We start from the raw sequence: 21,630 nt of genomic DNA on the forward strand, positions 1-21,630 counted from the left end.
TTTTTCAGTTGTTCATTGCCGCTCACTTCCGAGCGATCCCGAGAGCAGATCGGAGGAAAAGTATGGACCCGTTGACTCCTGGGGGATTACCTCCTTTTACATCCCCAGGTGATTATTTTGTTATTGTATTAGAATTGATGGGCTATTATTTTTGGGCTGTCAGTGGATCCTAATTAATTTTTTGTGTACATTATTTCGGTTCTGTTACTTGCGGTTGACATTTCATGGAGGAAATTGTACCTGGACTTGAGTTTTTAAGGACGTGGAGATGATGAATATGGATGAGCCCTATGTGACATGCGGAAGAGCGGAAGTTACCGGAAGTTGACGAGATTGCGCAGTTTTATCATTCTTAAGACCTTTTCTTTAGTTCCTGATTCAATATTTATTTTTGGATGGAGAGCCGCGTTTAGACGAGTTGAAAGGGATTTTGGGAATTTCAATCCCCTGGGGATGATGTTGTTTGTCAATGGGAGAATTTTTTTGAACGAGGAAATTAATTCTCTTGGAGATTGGAAAGGTTTTAGATCAGTTGATTCTTTTCTCAATCTCTCGGAGAATGCAAAATACAAACGAACGTCATTCGAATTTTCATTATGCAATTTTCCAGAATTTTCTTCATTGCATTAAATCAAGTACAAGTCAAGAATTCCTGCAAATATAATTGAAACTTGAAGTAAAATCCATCAGACGTATTGAGGCAGGGTTTAAAAATTGATAGGCTGCACATCCCAGTTTCTGAACGCATGAAAAAAATTTTATATCTCTGAATGACTAAATTATCATCAAATCCGGCAAAATTTCTCCAGGTATTACAAAACGCTCATCCACTGGAACACTCCCCTCAAATAAATCGTACTCCAATTTATATCCCAGTTTCTCTATGTATTTTCAACAAAAATTAAAGTGATTATTCGATAATATGGATTGATAATATTTCATACAATAATAATATAATAATTATAATAGTCATCCCTCAGTCAGTTGAACGGGAATAATGCACAAACACATTTGAAATCATAAGTCATTAATTTCTGCTCCTCGTTAAATAAAAAAAAATTATAATAAACGAAATTGACACACCTATTCTCCACTCCATTCACTCTACACTCTTCATGTGATATCTCTTCAACGTGGATGCGTATACGGGTGCGTTTCTCCCACCTCTGTTCATAAATTCATGTGACTAGTTCTTTAAAAATTTTACATCTCTCATTTTATTTTTTCAAAATAATAACTAACATATGTATTTCAACTCATTATTCCTATTTACATATGTATATTACTTTTTTCATTTAATGTTATATAAAACTCTTCTCACTTTCACTATGAAAAAATCATTGTCTCTACCTGGAATGATAATCCTGAAGGGAAAAAGAAAAGCAACCCCTGTCAATTGATGCCAGAATAATCGATAAATGAATAAATATTTTGTTGATAATGAAGGCTCATAGAGAAAGTTTTTCATTAAAAAATTTTGCGTATCAATTGTGTCGAGATAAGGCCACTAGTGGATGATACGAATACAGTACAAACATCAGGATCATGTCCGTGTACTAAATATCTCTAAATCGCTGACATCACGTCCTTGAACGAAAAACACAAAGTTCTACTCCGTATAAAAGAGAATAAAATCACGCAACACATCTCTGCAACCTTCTCTTTCTTCTTTTTAATCCCTTGTTTCTCCCAATTAAAAGAGAATTTACTCGCATTATTGTCACAGGCTTGTGCTGCCAAATATCCTATCCTATCCTGAGAACATCATCTCAGAGATATTCTATCAGTGCTACCCTCGATTCAGGCATTCGTAAAAGCCATAACTTCAGACCCTCAGTTCATTGATCTCACGGTAATATGAATCTAAAAAAATGTACGACACGCACTTTCAGAGAATAGTCTTCAGTTATACGAAAAAAAAAATTAATGTGGGATTGGTAATTTGAAATGTTTATCTGAGATCTCTCGTTGCTCACGAAAATTACGAAACGGTAGTAAAAGACAGTTACAAGTAGGTGAGCAATTAGTTTGCCTATTGGAAATTATTTTACATATCCAAAAGTTCTCTTGGCTAACAGACTACTGCAACGATCTTAGTATGTGAATAAAACCAGTCCAGGCACTCTACTCCATAGCCAGATCCCTATCTGGCTCAAATTGTATGTTACAATGTTGATTCGTGAATTACAGCTGTGTCTGGATCACTACGAGCATTCTGAATTATCGCTGGGGGTTGACTTGGTGTCAGCGTTATGGAGGACGTCTTTCTCACTGGTTTTGGCGAGGCCTAACAACAGAATAACATTCCCATCATAAATTCCTTCGAACAAATAAATAAAAAATATTGTTTGCGCATTGAATCCGTATCACGACAAAAAATGCACATATCATTGATAGAAAAATATATTGATTATTATTTTTCCAATATTCAGCGGTATTTTCCCATGACAAAAGCCCGCCTTGAAAAACCCGCCTTGGAACGGGTATTTCCATAGATCTTTACTTTGGGTATAAAACCCACTAAAACTTCTCTTCTTGACGACCATAAAATAAAAAAAAACGAAGAAAACCCTAATTTAAACCCCATTTCCCAACTCACCCATTCTCTCCTAGACGGTGCTTCGTCATCAGAATAATGATCAATTTCGCCAGTCTCCTCCCCAGTTTCCGTAGCAACGTGCCTCTTATTGGGCTGCAGAGTCGCATAATTACGACATCCACGATTAAAATTATTAAGATTTTTCTCCTCAACAATTTTCTCCTGGCAGAGTACCTCCTGAGATTTGCTCTGCTTGTTATTCGTAATAACTCCACAACTATTTTTATTATTGAAATAGAAAGGCGGCATCCTGGAGACCCAGTGATCGATACCAGAGCCCGTGGAGCTAGTGGATGCAGCTGATGAGTTGCCAGCAGAATTGCTGCTTCTCCTCTGATAAAAAAGCATATAGGCAGCATTTGTTATCAAATTGGTGTCATTGACAGCCTCGACTCTGGTGTCATCGAAGCAGTACCACTGCGTGTCGTATGGATTCCTGCAGAAGGCAGTGTAATGTCCACCCTGTAGGTCCTGCCCATGGTGATTGCAGATGGCATAAAGATCGTAGACATTCTCATCATACTTGGGAATGTTATGATGACGTGTTCGTGGCTTTTTCCAGGGTGACCAGCCCAGTGCCCCAAGTGTCGTGACATTCGTGTGATTTGGCTGGACCCCACCGTGTGCTAAATGTGGTGTCATATCGAATCCGTACAGAGGAAAGTCTACGAGCATCGTCAGCTTGGACGTTGACCTCTGCTTAGCTGTTTGCTGACGAAATCTCTTGAGATGAATCACCAATATATCTGGCAACGACCACAGCCCTAATTTCTTCACGACCTCCTGCTTTCTGTTGCAGTACGGACAGTGCCAGGCATCCTCAGCTCCCAGTATCTCCTCCCTCGTGTACAAGTCAAAGCATTCCTCCAGGGTTACTGTTCCCCCCAGCTCGGCGTTCGTTTTCATTTGTTTCACACTTGCGTGCTCCTCTATTTGGTCAGAGTCATCCTGGATTATGTTGGATTTCGTTGCATCGTCCCACTCGAGGATGAGCTTGACGTGCTGGGGACCTGAGTCGTCTGCACACAGGGCCAGGGCTTGCTCTATCTGTTCAGTGTACAGGGGATGTTCTACACAGGGATCGATGCAGGGGTGTTCGTCCTGGATTGGCGTTGCGGCAGGGTCTGCCACCCTGATGTTGAAGAGGCCTGGGGCTTGGCTCGACGTTAACACGTCCTCCGAGAGCGTCGTATGCATCTCCTTCAGGAGCAACTTCTGCAGATCCTCGTAGGATGTCTCTCGAGATATTTGCATCGTGTAGGGACTGCCGAATCTTTCGCGCAGATTTCCTTTCACTAGAACGTTCACCCATACCAGGAGGATGTAGGCTTGTTCTGTTGGCTCTTTCAGCTGGGGCAGCTCCACACAGTACAGGGGATCATTCTCGGTTATCACTGAGAGGGGCTGGCAATCCGAGAACGTTCTGGAACAAAAGGGGATCGGTTATGATTTCACTATTGAATTCAAAGTACTTAAATAATTTTTTTGGCATATTATGAATTTTCCGGAAAATTCTAAATATGGAAAAATCTGTTGATTTGAAGAAAATTATTCCATTATTGTATAAATCTTCCTCAAAGGCCGACTTCCTATCGCTTTTCGCGTCTGAAAGGTATTGCGTTGATTAATGATTCATATAAAAGATTAGAACTGGAAAAGTTTACGAGAATATCACTGTCCTATTTGAATCACATTTGACTCTTTTGCCCTGAATAAATTGAAAAAAATCATAGAAACTTTCAGATCTCGTTCTGCAAATAAAAAACCAAAAAATGCCCTACTTAAGCCGTCGCCAAGGTGAGATCCCGCCATTGAAATGAGTAAAAAGTTTCACGTTTTCGTTTATTACCTGTGGAAACCTTCATCATGTACTTCAGTCAAAAGCATGTGACTCTCCTCAATACCAGTATCACTGGCAAGTATCTCCCGAAGTTCCTTAATATTCGCAGCTTGATTCACAGTGACCCCAATCCTGACTTGTCGAGGCTGCTGTGACGTGTACAAAACATTAACAAAAAGATTCATTTGCCTCTGCTGTTGTGGCACTGGAACCGAAACACAGAGAAACGGATCGAACGTATTTGATTGTCGATGACACCTGGGGCAGGTCAAACTCGATCTGAATTGGGCCTGGAAAACCTCGTGGACGAATGAGTGATTGCATCTCACATGATTAGCCAGTGTTTCAGCTGCCACGATGTCGTCGGGTCGTCCAAAGGAGTTCTACAATTGACAACAATTGGTATTTTCACTACGTCATATAGATACAAACATTCGTGGAATGATGTGAATGATGACATTACAGTGGCTTTTTCCCCCGTACTATCTACTCACTTCCTCGTTGTATTGCTCGATAAAAATATCAATGATAGTTTACAATAGCTATTTTTACTTTAACGCGACTGCTGTCACTCTGCACATGAGCCTATCGCAGACAGTCTATTTGCTGGTCGGTCGTTGTCTCCTCAAGGACGAGACCCACATTTCTGACTGTATCGTTTACCTTTTTTTTTCATCGTCTGGGTAAATACATGCAGATGTTTTTTGTGGTTGCACGAGGTCGATTTGAATGTACGGGGTGACAGAATGAGAAATGGACTGGTCGCTCCTCGAGGGTTATTGAGATTTAATTGGAAGTTAAGTGGAGTTTTTGGGTGTTTAAGAGGATTGAGATTTATTGCATTAGAAGGTTTTCCACGGTGAGGAGAATTCCGAAATTTACCGTGGAAATTCAATGAGGTAAATCAACGGTAATTGATGGAAATTGCAACGCAGCGATGACAGTTAAAATCCGAATTTCTCTAATCATTCAATCTTTCCATTGTTGTATGCAATTAGTGTTATTTTCACTCGGGTTTCGTCATATTGAGTGATTAAATATGGAATCGTTACTCAATTGCAGATTTATGGTGACGTTTTAGGAAAGCTGTGAGGAAGTGAAATGCTTTCATTGTCGATTTTTTTGTAGAGGGAATTATCGATATCCTGATGGATTTCGAGATTAGTAGCAACAACTGAAGAACAGACGTAAAAATAAAACTATTTTATTACCTCTGCTACTGAATTAAACATCGCATTGGTAAGAACTTTGAATATCTTCGAAATTCAAGGCAATCGTCGCCTCAATTTTCAAGTATTTTACGGATTTTCATGAATTTTTAATATTAAAAATCGACATGTTGTATACATATTTTTTTACGTTGTTGTGAAACTACGTATCACAATTCCAGCCTTGAATCTTACCTCAAGGCCCAGTCACAATTGATTGAATAATACAGATCGTGATAATAGAGGGGAAAGGAATAATTATTCATTACGCAATGCCGAGAATGAGGAAAAAACGTGCAGGTGATGATTATTTCGGGAAGTGGAGCGAATTAATTTGTGAGTGTTGCAGAGTTTTGCGGTGTTTAACATGCAATTTTGCAATGATGTTTGAGGAGTGAGCACGAGCATCAATTGTCACTATGGTGACAAAATATTTAGCTGGGCTACGGGATTATTTGGGGCGACTGATGATAATTGCAAGTTTTAACTCGCCCAGGGCCTGGCTAAGGTTTCATGTAATGGGATCACAATTACAGGGGGAGAGGTGACTCAGTTGAAACACGTGAGCTCGTGGTGCCCTTGGATCTTTCGGATGTCAATTTCATGGCTTCGTACATCCAAGAAATTTCAAAATTGTCAAGCTTTAATTAGACTTCTTTTTCTTCACCCATCATTTTGCAATGATATTCTGTTTACTTGTTGTAAACCTTCAGGAACTATTTTCAAAATCTAAAATCCTTTTTAGAAAAAATTTTCAATTAATGAATTTTTGTTTTCAATCAAATAATTAAAGATGTTAACGATTAATTGATGAGGGATTTTGTCCAGAAGATTTTTGTTGGGGAAATAACTCCGAGAACCGGAAAATTCTTCCACGATGATGAAACTTCGTGGGGCATGAATAATGAATAATAATAAAACTTCAAAACGGTATATTTTTTCACATCAATTTTATAATGAGAAGACATCGGCAGTAACTCCTTAAATAACGGAAAATCGGTAATTTATAAAAGCATAAAGTGAGAGTATACTCAATTTCCCCTTCGAAACCCATTTGTAAATATGAAAGATAAAATAAAAAAATTGTTTTCCAGGAAGATTTACACATTAATTGAGGCATCACTCAAATGAAATCAATCCTGTTCAGTTTACCTTTCCTGACTAAATGGAAAAAGCAAATAAAACAAAACCTCATTGACATTGAATAACTTAAAAAAAATAACATGGTCTGCACACTCGAGAATGCCCACGAAAGAGCCGAGGCAAACAGTAATTAATACTCAGTTCAGCTCCAACAAAATTTTCACTGTATGCACGCGACGTGGACGGAGAAAGTGAACGTGAAAAAGAGCCCACACTTGGCTGAAAAGAGAAAATAAATTCCATTGTTACCAGGAAGAGGCACATGAAAATGTTCGCCTGAAATTATGCCTCACTGAACAACAATTTCATGGAAAAAAAAAAAGTTTACGGTCATTAGGCATCCAGGGCTCTCGAATATTTGACGTACAATTTTCAACTATTCAAACAAGGAAAGAGTAACGATTTTCGGAGTAATTGCAAGACTGAGGTGAGTAATCCACCGTGAAGGACATCGTCTCGTGTCTCCGCCAGATACTGCGGATATAGATATACCCCATGTGACATCGGATTTCAATAGCTCCTGTGCCAATAATTCCTTATTTATTGCTTGTGGTATTAAGTAGAACTTGGAGGCAATTAATGTCTAATAAACAGACTATAATTTTCATATAACATGAAAACGATAACGCCGTCACTGATTTTTCTACTCATAAATTAATGATAATAAAATTAATAAGTAAGTAAATTCAAGTCAAGTTTAATTACAACGATCTACTGCGGTTAGAATAATTATCATCATGCACAATAAATCATCTCATAAGATTTATCAAATTTCATTCGCTGCTCGTGTGTTGGAGTTGATGATTACTCCTTATCAATTTGTCATTTTTTACTTTTTTTCAATATAAAATAGTGACTAGCAAATGAAAATATTCAGATTGGAGACGTAATCATCATTTTTCTATAAAAATTTTTTCATCAATAATCTAATACGTATAGACGTCATATAATTAAATCGACACGTGATAGATGTGATACAATAAATTGTCTTTCTCGATTTCGTTATTCCACGGCCAATTTTTAGGGCTTGTTTTAATAAAAAATATTATTTTATCCACAGCTTTTGTGATAAGTATTTTTAAGGTCTGCCTGTGATTCACCAATTCGTCCCACGCGCCTTCATTGTGGCATGAGTGCGCTTATAAGTACGTGCAGCCTGTTTTTTTTTTAATGAACTCCCCTCGGGAGGTTTGACGGGAGTGTAAAATATACTCAAGTTCAGAGTAAAAAGAGCAGGAAAAACATTTGATGTTTAAAGAGCGAATGGCAGTGTGAGGATATGGTCGAACCAACACGAGGAACTTGTTGATTGGTTACTGAGCACGTCGCGTATTTCAAGGTCTAGTCCGTGCTCTGGTGTGTAAATTCACTCGAGCATTGAGAGCTGAGATCTGCAGGAATCGGTTTGAATAACGGAGCAAACGCCCTAATCTTACGTATTTACAGAGAACAACAATCGATAAGCTCGAGAAACAAAAATAATGGAATTTATTCTGGATTATCAAACGAGGAGAATGGAAGAAGTGTATTTTTAAACTTTCCTTTGAAAAAAGTCGTGGAGTAGTCGAGTGAGTTCTTGATTAATGCCTCTAGATCCACGAGTGGTAGCGAAATTTCTGCAACAACTTTTTTCTCTAAAGACTGCGACAACTGCAAAAATAATCCGCTCGAATATCTGCCTCCCAGGTTCTGATTATAAAAAATGCCAAAGTTTAACTGCCTTGGTCTATTTAGATTATTAAACATTACTTTAGATTAGTTTTTCATCGAGTAATGTGAAACACAGAAAAGGTCTCACTAATATCGTAAGATAATTGCACAATGCCGGGAAAATTGATGTGGTTTTTTAAATTGCGGAAAAATCCATTAATCTCTAGCCCCTAGATCAAAATATTCAGATCCTTATAAATAATCCGTCGAAGCCTGCCACGGAATCAAATATCATTCTAATATTACACACATTATGACTCAGGGGAACTGTCAAGGCTATAAAAGGCACCAGTTAAATAAAACTATTGTTTTCCCTGAAAGTTCAATGTGACGATGATTCACTCGCCCACTCAGAAGCCCTCCCCCTCAAGTCATTGCATCATTTCCCTCCTAATCACCCAGTACTTTCAATCAGCTCTGATTCCCTAGAAACTCAATCATAAGACGCAGAGTCAAGCATTTTAATCTAAAAATCTCTAAAGCATCCTCAATCGTCTCCTAACGGCATCCGTAGTGCTCCGTTATGCACAAATAAAACAACACACGACCTCAAAAAGAAATATGGAAAAATTGGAATTTCTCGCACTCATTTATCTCCCCACATTCCTCATCTCGACCTCATAAATAACAGTCTCCCACCCAACATGTGCCTCAATCAGGCCTCGAGTTATTGTCATCAACAGTATCACTCATTACGTTCACGAAACATATCGAATTACATCCATAATCCTATACGTCTTAATCAGATGATTAAGGCGAATAAATATTTAAACCAACTGTCAGAAATGTCTGCACTCAATTTATAACGTGCTGTAGTCGTGCCCAGTTGATGACAATCGTAACTTCAACTCGATAAATTCTTGAAATAACTCTGTCATTATAATCATATCTTCCATCGTTTTAGAATGATAGGAATTCAATACATCACGGATAGATGGTACGATTTGAATGAATCATGCTCCATTTTGAACCTTGAAAACTATTTCAAAAAGGAGCTAATTTTTATTGATTCGTTTTGTTTTATACAATGGATACAATGCAGATTAGGATTTCAGGAAATTTCGGGTGATATAATTTATTATGTACAGGAAATGAAGTAATTATTCATAGATAATAATGTCAGCATAGTTTTAGATTTTTATAAACTTCCTATGAGTTTCTCCTCTAATGCCGACCTTGATGGAAAAAAACTGACAGTCAGGCATTATCGATGACAATCGTAACTTCAACTCGATGAGCTAATGAAATAATTCCATTCCCCCAGTATTTTTGTAAACGAACTCAATCTCAAATATTTCCTGATTAAATGATACGACTCGTTGAAATAAGCACTCGTATTAAACCTCTAAAACTCCATAACAAAATGGAAGAAAAAAAATTGTAACGAATTCCGTTGTTCTTGAGTATTGACAACATGTTCAGCTCTTAATCTCCTGCTGCATTATGCAATGTAACACGAGAGGTGAAGGATATTATTTCAGAATCCAAAAGAGATGACAATTAAATAAGCCTCCAGGGGAAAAATGAACGCCACACTTGAGAAAATTGTTGAATGATTACCTTAATAATCTTATACTTCTTCTTGGTGGCCTGATTAAGGTCTTCATGGACCTTATCCAAGAGCCACAAGAGGAACTCCTGTGCATCGTGCTGAAGATTGCCCCTGTACTGGCTGCCATATTTATCGACAACGCTCTTGAAAGCAGTGCTCATCTCAGGATCATACTGACAGCTCCAAATAGCCTTAAGCAGGAGAGCGAGTTGTTCAGTGATTTCCCCCTTCGTTCCATACTTCTTGGAATTGAGTTTATTCCTCCTGGACAGATCAACCTTGTACTGATCGAGGACAAAGTACTCAGCAAGTATGTCAGTGTGCGAGAGACACTGGAGGACAGCATTCATAAAACAAGTATTGCCATGATTTCTGAGACCAATAACCCCAGGTACCCTGTCAGGGGGTATGTGGGCAGGCCTTGGGGGTGGAACTCTCATGTCATTGGCACTAGATGCAATGTCATCACGCCTAGCCACTTTATGACTCTGTACACTCGACATATGCTGTACCATTTTATTGAGAAATTTCCTCCACGAGGGCTTCCTGAAGACCCTCTTGCCAGGCTTATCCTGGTAATTATTGCTGTTCGATATACCATTGTCACTCATTCTAATGCTGTCACGACTGTTGTTATTGTTCTCCCTAGTGTGTTTACTACGTCTTCTGGACATTCTCGTTGCACTTTGAAAGGGATTTTTCGGCAATGTGAACGTTCTTTTGAGTCGAGAATTGGGATTTCGGAGATCTTTAACCTCATCCACGCCCAGGATTGTTGAATCACGCGAGGCGATTTCACCGAGTTCACCCTCCGACACTGATTTCATAACCGGGCCGATTTTATCACTGTTCATCGCCCGGGTCCCTTGCTAATTTTTTTTTTTATATTTTAATTTTTTTCTTACTTATTCAAGAGAAAAGGCTCACCCGTCCTCAACACTTCACTTTGTCTTGATTCTTGTCACTTCACGATCATTTGGGGGAGTTGGGAGGGCTTTGGTAATCGGTGGATAATCCCTCCGGGGGAATATGGGATTAGGACATCGTCGGTTTGACCTGGGGAACCGTTAAATCGGAAAAACTTGGAGGCAAACACCACTCGATGGCGGCCATTTGCCCACTCTGGGATTTTAATCGTGTGCCAGGGAGGATACACTGACGCCAAATCGTACACTGTCGGATAATTACCGAGTACCACGGACAATTGGGGATGGGTTTGTCGGGGAGAGGTATGCGCAGGGTAACTACCGTAACATACGGCACTTGGCTGACTTCATTATTGCGGCTTCTTGACGGAGCTTTTCACTGGTAGACGGCAACGCCATACATTACACGTCGCGCGGGCAACTGTTTTTCCCGCGCCCTCGCGACATCTCACGGTGGAACCCGCCAAATTCAAATTTCACGCGCAGAGCGCTCTTTCATCGCCACACGATAAGTCCTCATTCATCCCATTCAATGATATGCAATTATTTAATTTTGGGTAAAAAAGGTGTTTTGAATTTTCTTTTTCAATAACATCAATGGTTTTTTCTAGATTGATGGATGCCTACTGATATTCATTTTTATTTATTAATATTAATATTTATTTATTGTTTATTATTTATTGTTATTTATTAGGAAGAAATCGTTTTTTTTTTCAATTATTTAAACCCGTTATACATGATTTTTAAACATATTATTTACGTTTTTTCTATTTTTGTCACATTTATTTTCAAGTAGCCGATAAATATTTAATTGTTCTATTTATCTTTGGTTAAACACTGAAACTTGTTAACAATTGAGAATGGAACACTTTTAAGGATGTTCTGCCGGTATTTTGTTATTTTTTCTATTTTTCTGATATTTATTGAAAACTATCGATCGGATTGGGATATGAAAATATAGCGTTTGTTCGTTATAACATAATGTACTCTTTCACAAAGTTTCATCCTGATACACCAATTCTTATAACTTTTCACTAAAATTTATTAATTTTTTATTAAATTCGTAACTAATATAAGGCAATGGTTGTGAGATAGTTTTTTTCCAAAAATTTCCAAAATTTTCTGGGGATGAAGTGATTTTTCCGAGGAATTCGCGGAACGGGTAGAACCCGTCAGCACTAAAAAAAAATGCTGACATGCGATGTTTTGGAATTCTTCTGGAATTTCGATGATGGCAGTTGAATTTTTTGAATTTTAATATTTTGAGGATGGAGTGGAGAATTGGACAGCAACAGATAGCAGTTGCTTGTCAGTGGTTCACCGAATCATGTGGGTTGGAGTTGTTTTCATTCTTATCGCACCGGATTTCTGCTTATCATTGGCATGGGATTTTGCCAAGTTCAATGTCACTGGGGGTATCCCCATCTGGAGGTTCGCGATTTGGAGGAATCGTGTGTTCTTCGCGGTTCCGAGGTGAATTGACGTAGAGCTGATTAGAATGCGTTAATGTGTAATCATAATTAAGGTAGCTAGAATAGTTTACGTTCATAACATAGAGGAAATCTGGTGTTTCCCGAAAATATTTCCGTCAGTATATTTTAAATTATCCTAAAATACTCGCCAAACCCATAAAAGTCCAAATGAAGAAAGCACTGAACTCTAATTATCCATTTTTTATCTTCATTTATTCATTAGATGGGGTAATAATTCAGACTCTCATGCAACATTGCTGGAAGCCCCTTGGTATCCAGATCAAACACCAGAACTATCGTTTCTACTCCCACAGACCTCAAACGTCTCGGCATACCCAAGCGTTGAAATTCAAGAGCCTAACGACCTCTGCAAAAATTTGATTTCGATCATCGGACTAGATACCGACAACCGAGGCCGTCTCTGGGTGTTGGATGCACCAGAGAATTCTCATTGTCCAGCTAAGGTCATTATCTTCGATCTCCGGAAAAACGAGGAAATCAGTCGGGATGACTTACCGGGAATTTCGCAAAAACGATTGAGAAATTTGATTGTCGATCCCGTCGTGGGACCCCGGGGATACCGGGCATATCTTGGAGACGCTGGAGACGATTCCCTCCTTGTGTACACGATAGGTAAAAAAGATTATATTATGACGTAATCATCCCGTGATTTTCTCTCAATTTATTTCTGTTTTGAGTACATTGATGTTCAGGGCACAGCGGGCATCGAACCTGGTGGAAGCTGAACCTCCATCGTCCCCCGGATGTCCGAAACATCATCGCCACAGACCTCGCGATTTGCCGGAGGAATCAGCTCTTCATGACCGGTGGCAATTCGCTGGATCTCTTCAGCATTAACCTGGAGACCCTGAGAAACGAGGAGCCTCCAGCGATCAGTTCATCCCAGAGAACGAATGTAACTTATCATGGAATAAAAATGGGAGTTTCCTCGGGCCTGATTTGCGATTCAAAGGGTGGCCTTCACTATTTCCTGGTTACAGAGTACGCGAGTGTTCGATGGGATACAAAGCACGATTTGAAAGTAAGAGTCGTGGGCTACTTTCCCAACGTGCATTTATCGACTGGAGGAATCGATCCCAGTGTTAGCTGCATCCGAATTGTACAACACCGGATTCAATGATTTTTTTTTCCCCCCTGTCGAGGCATATCATTAAGTTAATTAACAGGTGTTGGCTCGCACACTTTTTTACCCTCATTCTCTTGACTCAATTTACAGGCAGCTAATCACGCTATACTGCTGCAGAGTGAGCAGGTACTCAGCTTAACTGATTATAGAATGGACGTGCAGAAAAATATCTGGGGACTGGTCAACGCGCGACATCCTTACTTGGCAGTAAACCAGAATTCTCGAGATTACGTGGAATTAACTGATCGGCTCGTTAGAGTTTCCAAGTTTGTTTTATTTCCTCCTTAACTCTTTGGCCTTCTAGTGATAAAAAGCGGTGTGTTATCCCCTATTTATTAGAATAAACAAATTTTTTGGTAGATTCAATTAATTGTATCTTTTCCTCATTAACCCCGAAGGAATCCCTCAGTCAATTACGGGGGAGAAGAACTGAATTGAATTTAAAAATTTTCGTAATTATCTATTTATTTTGAAAACTATCAATTGGAGGGAATTGAATTTCCGACACAAAAGATCTTTTGATATGTTCTTTTAATATCAGTAGTTTTTTACATTAATTGATCTTCAATAAAACTGTAAAATTGTAATTTATCTCACTTTATCATTTTGATACTGAATTTGTCAATTAAATTGCATGGAAAATAAATGAGATACAGAATTTCCTACGACTATTTTATGCGGAATTCGAATGTATCCAGTACATAATGCAATTATTTCTGAGAAAAAGTTTAACGAGAACTTGTGGCAAATTCATAACTAATTCTAATTCTTTCTTAGTTTTTTGTATTGAAATTTCTATAAATTACTCTCGTACGAAATCCTTTACAACTTTTCGTCATAGCAGCTGCTCTTTCTTCTAGAATCTGTCCAAATCCTTTGTAGCGTCAAGTCTAGAAATTTTAACAGGAAATTTTATAATAACGCGATTGAATTTGCAATTTCATCGTCCTTCGATTGAATTTATAATTGATCAGTTCGATTGATAATTTTCTCATTAAAATCGTAATCAATCATCGATCTCTGTTGAATAATTAGTGTCTGTGTGTAAATTACTGTTATTACACCTACCTTATCTAGGTCAAGGGGTGTGTTTTATTGGTCAATTCTCCAGAGCACTAAATCATACATTACCCTAAAAAATCACGTCTTGTCTGGTAAAAGCAATTAAATCCCGACAACGTACGGGACATTAACAGATTCACGATTGAGTCGATAATTTTATTGATTCTTCTGGCCAACACGCGGCTAAAAACGTCAATTAGCTTGAAGCGATCTAATTACACTGGTTGGCTTTGTCCATTAGCGAGCCTTCTGCTCTCATTAATTATCAAACAACAATTATCCCTCGTGACTAGAGCAACGGAAGTTCAATCATGGAAATCATTGAAACAAATACTCCTCGTAATCTTCGTATCACTCGATAAAATGATCGAATAAAAACCTGAGATCAACTCTGATGAATAGCTTCCGTCAGTTCGAGAGAAATCGTTGGGCTTTTTTTAGGGATTCAAAGTAATTGTTTAATCGTCTTGGTTGACGATCGGGTGGATGTTTATAGAGGCACCACTGCAAGGCACAGTATTCTGGATGTAATCCTGGATGTTGCTGTCGAGAGTCCACATGAGTTTTTTGTACCCTGGCACGACGTGGGTCGAAAGTCGACAATCGTTGCCCTTCTGCACGAGAATGAAGTTCTCCAGTTTCATGCTGGTGTCGGTGTTCCACATGTATATGTCTGAGTCTCCTGAAAGTTCAAACAACAGACTGATTATTTACTCCGTCATTCATACACCACGAAGAAGTGAAAAACAGACACATTTCTTTTATTATCAAAAAAATTATTGTAACGTTTTGTGTAACCGGGTTATTTTCATACTGCACTGTGCTGCATTTAATCACGTACATATACATGTTTTTAATTATATATGTATGTATATATATTTATATGTTTTCTTTTTGGTCAACTTGCAGGTGATTGTTGATCGATTTGGGATTGACCCATTAACGAATCACTCTTAAAGTTTTCCTTTCCTTTCCTTTTACTCCCCTGACATTTTTTAATTTTGATATCTTCCATAAATTAACAATTCCTCTAAATTCTCATTCGCTCAAAATATCAACAAAAAGAATATTTTACGACTGACTGGGATAATTATTTTCTTAATATTTAAAAAATTTCAGGCCATTCTTTTATTTATATACATATATATAAATATTTATGTGTATACTTTGCATAACAATTCTGTTATGACGGTTTGTCTCATTTTTAAATAATAAATCCCTACCGAATTGAATAGATGAGAAAATAAAAATGTACGAACCTTTCCTCCGGAAGAAGATGTTGGAGCCGTTGTCGGTGCCCAGGAATACGATTTTACCGATTTTGGGACCAACATCGACGATGTACCCATCGGTATTGCCTTTCCTCAAGTAATCAGCCTTGATGCTGAAGACTCGGCTGGAGCCGAGGTACGTGAAGTAAAGGACTGTAGTGCCATCGTACTTTCTAGCAAGAGCCATGTAGAGGACATCCCGGTGGTTGGACCCCAGGCTGACAGCCTTCGGTAGAGTCACTGTGAGGCCAGTATCAGAGATTGCCTCGTAGACGATGATGCTGCGATTGGATGCGTCCGAAATGTACAGGAATACTCTGCCGTCAGGGGCATAGTCCACGATGATCTGCTGGAGGCGAGAGGATTCATCCACCAGTTCAGAGAGCTCCACTATTTTGACGACCTGGATTCATCAAAACAAATTCATTTCATCCGATTAATTCTAAACTGGAAAAATCAACCGAAAAATTCAAGTCGATTCAAACGTATTTAATAATTAATAATTGATGAGATCAATGATCGCGTCAGTCCAATATCATCGGCATAAATACATTTTCCTCTAAATGTCCATTTGTTGTTGGAATATTTAAAAAAAATACGAAATTGTAGATAAATCCATGAAAATGACGATAAAACGTCAAAATGGAAAAACGTTACTTTTTTTTCCAGTTAGTCCCATCGATTATTTGCCAGAAAGAAAGAGGCGCGAATTTTGCCGAAAATAAGATGCAAAATTTGAGTTTACGACTTTGGTCCTGGAATTACCTTTCCGGTTTTAACACTGAAAGCAACAACTTTGGGTTGACACCTCCTGACGGGTTGTGTGAGGGTGTTGACGATTCCGGTGTCAAGGGCCCAGAGGATATCTTGGGCATCGAGGAAAATGTCAACAACACTCTGAAGAGCAGCGCAGTTACCCTCTTCCTGGATGGACCAACATGGGAAAGGTGATACGGAACTACCACCAGCCTTCTTGCGCAGAGGAACAACACCAAGAGTAAATGGAGTACCAGGTTTAAGTCTTGGCATTGCTACGATAGCCTCATCCTTATAGATCTGCATCCTGGTGACAATGACATTTCTGGCAATGTATCGTCCAGTGCTGGAGTAGATGCTCTTGGTGCTGGAGCATGGCCACTCCAGTTTAGTCCCAGAGAGGTGAAATTGAAATTCTGAAAGGGGTTCCTTTCTGCAACCACCGAGAACTGCGGAGACAAGGGACAGGAGGCAGAAAGTCACACCAAGAGCTCCCCTCATCCTATTATTTATTATTCCCAATAACAAACTCCACATGGAGATATTCCAACGCACCTCACTGCACTATCGATTTCAAATCGCCGAGGGGATCACCGATTTGTGATCCACAATTCAATTAACGACAGTGAATTTCAATTACCGATTCGAGACAAACAGTGAATTGCATTCTCAAATGAGAACTGCTATATATAATCGCATGCTCGAGTTGTTGACTAAATTTGTTTGTAAACTTTGAAACATCTTCCGTCATTTTGCAATGGAGTCTCTCTAAAAACATCTCCCTGCTTCCGTCTTACGAAAATGCGGAAACAATTGCGATGTTTCCTCTTTATTCCTGCGGAAGACGATATCCTTCTGGTTCCGTGAATTACAAAATTAAAAACAGAATGAGGATGAAGTATATATAATTGATGAATATCTCGTATATTGTCAGTCGTGTAGTTTTCCTATCAGAGTGAGTAGTCTTGTATTGATCATAGCATTCAGAGGATGATGTTGAAGTGTTTTGTGGTGGCACTTGCCATCGGTTGTACTTTTGCCAGACATCTAGAGAAAGAAACAGTCCAGTGGACTGGAGGAAATGTTGATTGGCCATGTAGTAGTACCGAATGCCTCTACAAGAACGGTGGAAAATATATTAACAAGAATATGATTTCTACACGTGCTGTTATATACAACAATGATGCCATCCTGGCATTCCCCAGGTAAATGATCGACAGAACGAATTTAAATAGATCAATTATCCCTGTAGGGAAAAATTCTGGAGAAATCGGATGCTTTCTTTAAGGATGTTCTGTCCTGTGTTAGCCGAAATTACTGGTTTTTTAAAATTATTTTGACAAATTGTTGATCGGATTAATCTGGGAAAATACACCGTTTTTGCCTTTTATCAAAATTTCATCATTCGCAAAGTTTCGTGGGTGTGCAGTAATTTTTCTACGTTTTTTCTGATATTTTGGGAATTTTTGAAAAGTTTAGATCTGCAGGAAAATTATTGCACATCATGATATTTTGGGAGTTACTGAACAATAATAGAACTGATTAACAATTTGGCAACAAATTTTAAAAACCGGTAAGAATTCTCGATAAAATAAAACAACAGAATTCCAGGAGAAATCCCACCGAGTTTTCCGAGAAAAATCCTATTTTCCAAATCTCTTAAATTTTCAGATTCAAGAAGGGAGTACCACTGACTCTGGGAATCATCCCCTTGGATTGTAAAACTGGTGAACCCTCAGTGAGCCCATACCCTTCCTGGTCCCTCCAGGAGGAAGGCAATTGTGGAGCACTCCAGAGTGTAGTGGACCTTTTCCTCGACCCCCAGAACATTCTCTGGGTTCTGGATACAGGTATCATCGACGCCCTGGAGGAAACTCCCGTGAGGAAGTGCCCACCCAAGGTCGTCGCCATCAACGTCAGAACCGGAAAGGTAAATTCACTCACACAATTTCCTAGGAAAGCCCTCGAGATGTTTTTTATTAAATTCTTCACTTTTCATTATATATCATAAGAAGAATCATTTATTCAATTAACTCTTTATTATTATTTAATCTTTATTATTTAATTAGACGAAGGAGACTTGATAAAACCAGAGCTTCTTCACAGTGGAGTCCATACCTGCTTCACAACTAATTAGTTTAATTAATGAATTCAGATGGTGAAGGCCGTCGACCTGAGCAGTTTGACGGGTGCATCGTCGCGATTGCAGTACGTCGTAGCTGATTACAGCGCTGACGGTCGTGTCTTCGTGTACGTCACTGATGCAGCAGCCAGAGCCATCCTGGTGTACGATGTGACATCTGACAAAGGATACCGAGTTGTCCTCCCCAAGGCCGTCACCATGGGTTGCACCAAGCGAGATGTTCTGTATCCATCCCTGGTACGTCGTCTCGACGGATCAACTGTTCTCCTCTTCTCCTATCTCTGCAGTGATCAACTCTTCTCCATTCGGACTGAGTACCTCCAGACTGGAGCGGCTGCTGGAAAAATTCACGATATTGGAACTAAACCTGGAAAACTGATTTTCCTAGGGACGGACAACGGATCGGCTGTCTTCTTCAGGTTTGAGGGGCACACTGAGATTTACAGGTGGGACGCCAGCACTCCCTTCTGTCCAGAGAACTGCGTCAAGGTTTACGATGGCCAGGAGTGCACCTTCCCATCTGAAGTCATTCCTGATTATAAGAAGGGACGGATGCGTGTCCTCGAGTCCAATTTTCCGGATTTTATCAGGGGCACTGTTGGGTGTGGCATTGATCACTCCCTCGTTGTTATGTAATTCTGGTGATGTTGGAGATGTCCTGGTCACAGGGTCAAGTTGATCGGGTGAAAGACTGAATTCAAAAGCGAGTGAGGATCGATAGTGTCAGGTTGAAGAGAATTTAACGGAACGTTCGGAGCCATTCGAGACTTTTTCGATTCTATTTTGTAGATTTTAGTGTGACTCGGTGAGAAATCATCAGCGGAGGATCGTAACTCATCATGAATGATGACGATAACACGTTGGAGATGCTTCAATGAACACTCTGATTATTGCCGATTGGGGAATTTGTTCATTTGAATGTATTGTCAAGCACAAATAATAAAATGATTCAATGAATTCAATTTTCTTTCTCATTTTTTTAAAATTCCAATTGATAATTCAATGATAAGAAAACTCTGAAATTCGATAAAAACACAGAAATAAATAACATAAATTTTCCTCCACCCCGAATTAGGAGTTGATCTACGGTTTCTGGGGGAGAAAAATTAATTCTCTGAAAATCGTATTTCTCCTTCGAAAGAATAGCAATTTATATTGACTCGTCGATTATTTAATTTTTCCATTCCTATTCAATTAATATTGAATTAATAAGACATCAAATTAACTTATGCCATCATAATCGATGATTGTTATAAAAAAATCACATTGCCTTTTTTAAAAAAAAAGAAAAACAAAAATGCAGAGATTCGGAAAATGTTGGATATCTACGTGCAATTAAAAATTTCCTAATCCATTAGTGATTCAAATATAATACCGCATTAAACTTTCTCAGCGCACAAGTGAAATCTGATTTTACAAAAAATGAAATAAATTAGATGTTCTTTGTTTCCTAGGAAATGCTTTTGTTGCTGTAATTAGAGATGAATCTATCTATGAAATCTTAACACAAAGCCACTCCGGAAAAATGGTATAAAAAAAGTCGATCAACGGTCGATTAATTGATATTTTATTCATTTTCCCTTTCCTTTTGAAATAGTGATAGTCGACTGGCAGCTTTGCGCAAGTGCGAAACGAATTACGCTTTTCATAATAACATACACTCCGATAGTTAAAATGCAACCCTAATTATATCGCACAATGTAATAGATCAAAATATAATTTTATTGGTATTCCGTTCAGACTCGACAGGCCAGTCGACTGAATACAAAACGAGTTATCGCAATTTTTTGTTCCGTTTGTCTGATCGTTAATCTTTACTACTACATGGGTTAAGCTCAGCTGCAGCTTTAATTTCCTTATGAATTTCATGTAACATAGGTGGACAACGAAATATGATCGTAATGATATTTTTTTTTGCACGCGTTAACCACTCGCGTATGACAGGTTTTATTTGAACTCTCATGAAATTACAGGAGTGTAAAAAAATCGGGTGATTTCTAAGCTTCAATTGCCAGTCTCGGATTTCAATGAGAAAAAGTTTGTCAATCGTCATTCGCTTCGATCGTTTCAGAAAATTAACTGTCCACGCAAGAAAAAGATTCCACAAAAAATACGTAGAAGTCGCGTTATTCGCGAGTCAAATTGAAGGTCGCGATAAAAATTATGGAATATCCGGTAAAAAGTACTTACGAATTTTTTACGGGACATTCCGTAATTTTTATTATTAATTTTCTGCAGAATTTGATAGATCGTTTTTACTCGTTTTCTTGCCAGACTATTTACCACGTGCGCCGTATACGGAGAGAAGTATTCAATTAAAATTACGTGTCTTTCCCGTAATTCCGGAGCGAAATGTGGTTGTAGGAAATTTTACGGAACTGTCACGTTATTTTTATTTAAAGTCACGGAATTATTCTGCGGCATTCCACAATTTTTGAATTATCCGTAAAAAATTAATATACCGTCACTTAAATTTTTCGAATTGATTCTCTAATCGGTAAGCGAACCGAAAGTTCCGTAATTTTTATTAAATATTTCTCTCCGTGTAGAACAATTTATGGTGAAATTTATCTTGTTGTTCCTGTAATAAAAAATCACGATAAGGCTTGAAAAATTGTCAATTTTCGCGTAAAAATTACACTGGGTTTCCGCAATTTATACAAAAAATAGATACAAGATTAACAAACGTGAGCGTAAGTTTCATTACGAATTTCTCTTCGTGTGGTTAGAATATTTCCGCAAAGGTATAAATAGAATTCAATGGAAAAATCTATCACTTTCTCAACCAGTTCTATTGATAT

At 38.5% G+C, this 21,630-nt stretch overlaps 4 protein-coding genes and 1 long non-coding RNA gene across 5 annotated transcripts; 3 read left to right on the forward strand and 2 right to left on the reverse strand.

Moving 5' to 3' along the window:
- Positions 1-20: 20 nt before the first annotated feature.
- LOC105271114 (uncharacterized) lies at positions 21-1,923 on the forward strand. The gene is made up of 2 exons (XR_892619.1): positions 21-108; positions 231-1,923. It is a non-coding gene; the product is annotated as an uncharacterized lncRNA (long non-coding RNA).
- On the reverse strand, positions 1,791-11,350 carry LOC105271113 (Ubiquitin specific protease 15/31). The gene is made up of 4 exons (XM_011312462.1): positions 10,061-11,350; positions 4,449-4,822; positions 2,600-4,022; positions 1,791-2,287 (listed from the first exon to the last, which is right to left on the reverse strand). Exons 1-4 carry the CDS (start codon positions 10,904-10,906, stop codon positions 2,165-2,167), a joined length of 2,766 nt encoding a protein of 921 aa, XP_011310764.1. The 5' UTR covers positions 10,907-11,350; the 3' UTR covers positions 1,791-2,164.
- A 909-nt stretch (positions 11,351-12,259) lies between these two features.
- LOC105271116 (uncharacterized) lies at positions 12,260-15,023 on the forward strand. The gene is made up of 4 exons (XM_011312464.1): positions 12,260-12,451; positions 12,674-13,083; positions 13,164-13,492; positions 13,688-15,023. Exons 1-4 carry the CDS (start codon positions 12,306-12,308, stop codon positions 13,883-13,885), a joined length of 1,083 nt encoding a protein of 360 aa, XP_011310766.1. The 5' UTR covers positions 12,260-12,305; the 3' UTR covers positions 13,886-15,023.
- On the reverse strand, positions 14,795-17,348 carry yellow-g (L-dopachrome tautomerase yellow-g). The gene is made up of 3 exons (XM_011312463.1): positions 16,696-17,348; positions 15,919-16,333; positions 14,795-15,341 (listed from the first exon to the last, which is right to left on the reverse strand). The coding sequence occupies exons 1-3, from the start codon at positions 17,221-17,223 to the stop codon at positions 15,118-15,120; spliced, it is 1,167 nt and encodes a 388-aa protein (XP_011310765.1). The 5' UTR covers positions 17,224-17,348; the 3' UTR covers positions 14,795-15,117.
- A 263-nt stretch (positions 17,349-17,611) lies between these two features.
- Positions 17,612-19,791, forward strand: yellow-g2 (L-dopachrome tautomerase yellow-g2). The gene is made up of 3 exons (XM_011312465.1): positions 17,612-17,891; positions 18,358-18,616; positions 18,842-19,791. Exons 1-3 carry the CDS (start codon positions 17,677-17,679, stop codon positions 19,463-19,465), a joined length of 1,098 nt encoding a protein of 365 aa, XP_011310767.1. The 5' UTR covers positions 17,612-17,676; the 3' UTR covers positions 19,466-19,791.
- Positions 19,792-21,630: the final 1,839 nt, after the last annotated feature.

Source organism: Fopius arisanus, unplaced genomic scaffold (genome assembly GCF_000806365.1).
Source record: "Fopius arisanus strain USDA-PBARC FA_bdor unplaced genomic scaffold, ASM80636v1 scaffold00102, whole genome shotgun sequence".
NCBI lineage: Eukaryota > Metazoa > Arthropoda > Insecta > Hymenoptera > Braconidae > Fopius > Fopius arisanus.

Coding starts and splice junctions, on each gene's coding strand:
- yellow-g (XM_011312463.1), bottom strand. CDS start 17,223: ATGTGGAGTTTGTTATTGGGAATAATAAATAATAGGATGAGGGGAGCT. Junction 16,334..16,695: donor TCAGTGTTAAAACCGGAAAG/GTAATTCCAGGA, acceptor TGATGAATCCAG/GTCGTCAAAATAGTGGAGCT. Junction 15,342..15,918: donor CATCTTCTTCCGGAGGAAAG/GTTCGTACATTT, acceptor TTGAACTTTCAG/GAGACTCAGACATATACATG.
- yellow-g2 (XM_011312465.1), top strand. CDS start 17,677: ATGATGTTGAAGTGTTTTGTGGTGGCACTTGCCATCGGTTGTACTTTT. Junction 17,892..18,357: donor GCCATCCTGGCATTCCCCAG/GTAAATGATCGA, acceptor TTAAATTTTCAG/ATTCAAGAAGGGAGTACCAC. Junction 18,617..18,841: donor TCAACGTCAGAACCGGAAAG/GTAAATTCACTC, acceptor TAATGAATTCAG/ATGGTGAAGGCCGTCGACCT.
- LOC105271113 (XM_011312462.1), bottom strand. CDS start 10,906: ATGAACAGTGATAAAATCGGCCCGGTTATGAAATCAGTGTCGGAGGGT. Junction 4,023..4,448: donor CATGATGAAGGTTTCCACAG/GTAATAAACGAA, acceptor CTTTTGTTCCAG/AACGTTCTCGGATTGCCAGC. Junction 2,288..2,599: donor CACCGTCTAGGAGAGAATGG/GTGAGTTGGGAA, acceptor TTCTGTTGTTAG/GCCTCGCCAAAACCAGTGAG.
- LOC105271116 (XM_011312464.1), top strand. CDS start 12,306: ATGTGGGTTGGAGTTGTTTTCATTCTTATCGCACCGGATTTCTGCTTA. Junction 12,452..12,673: donor GTGTTCTTCGCGGTTCCGAG/GTGAATTGACGT, acceptor TTTATTCATTAG/ATGGGGTAATAATTCAGACT. Junction 13,084..13,163: donor CCTCCTTGTGTACACGATAG/GTAAAAAAGATT, acceptor ATTGATGTTCAG/GGCACAGCGGGCATCGAACC.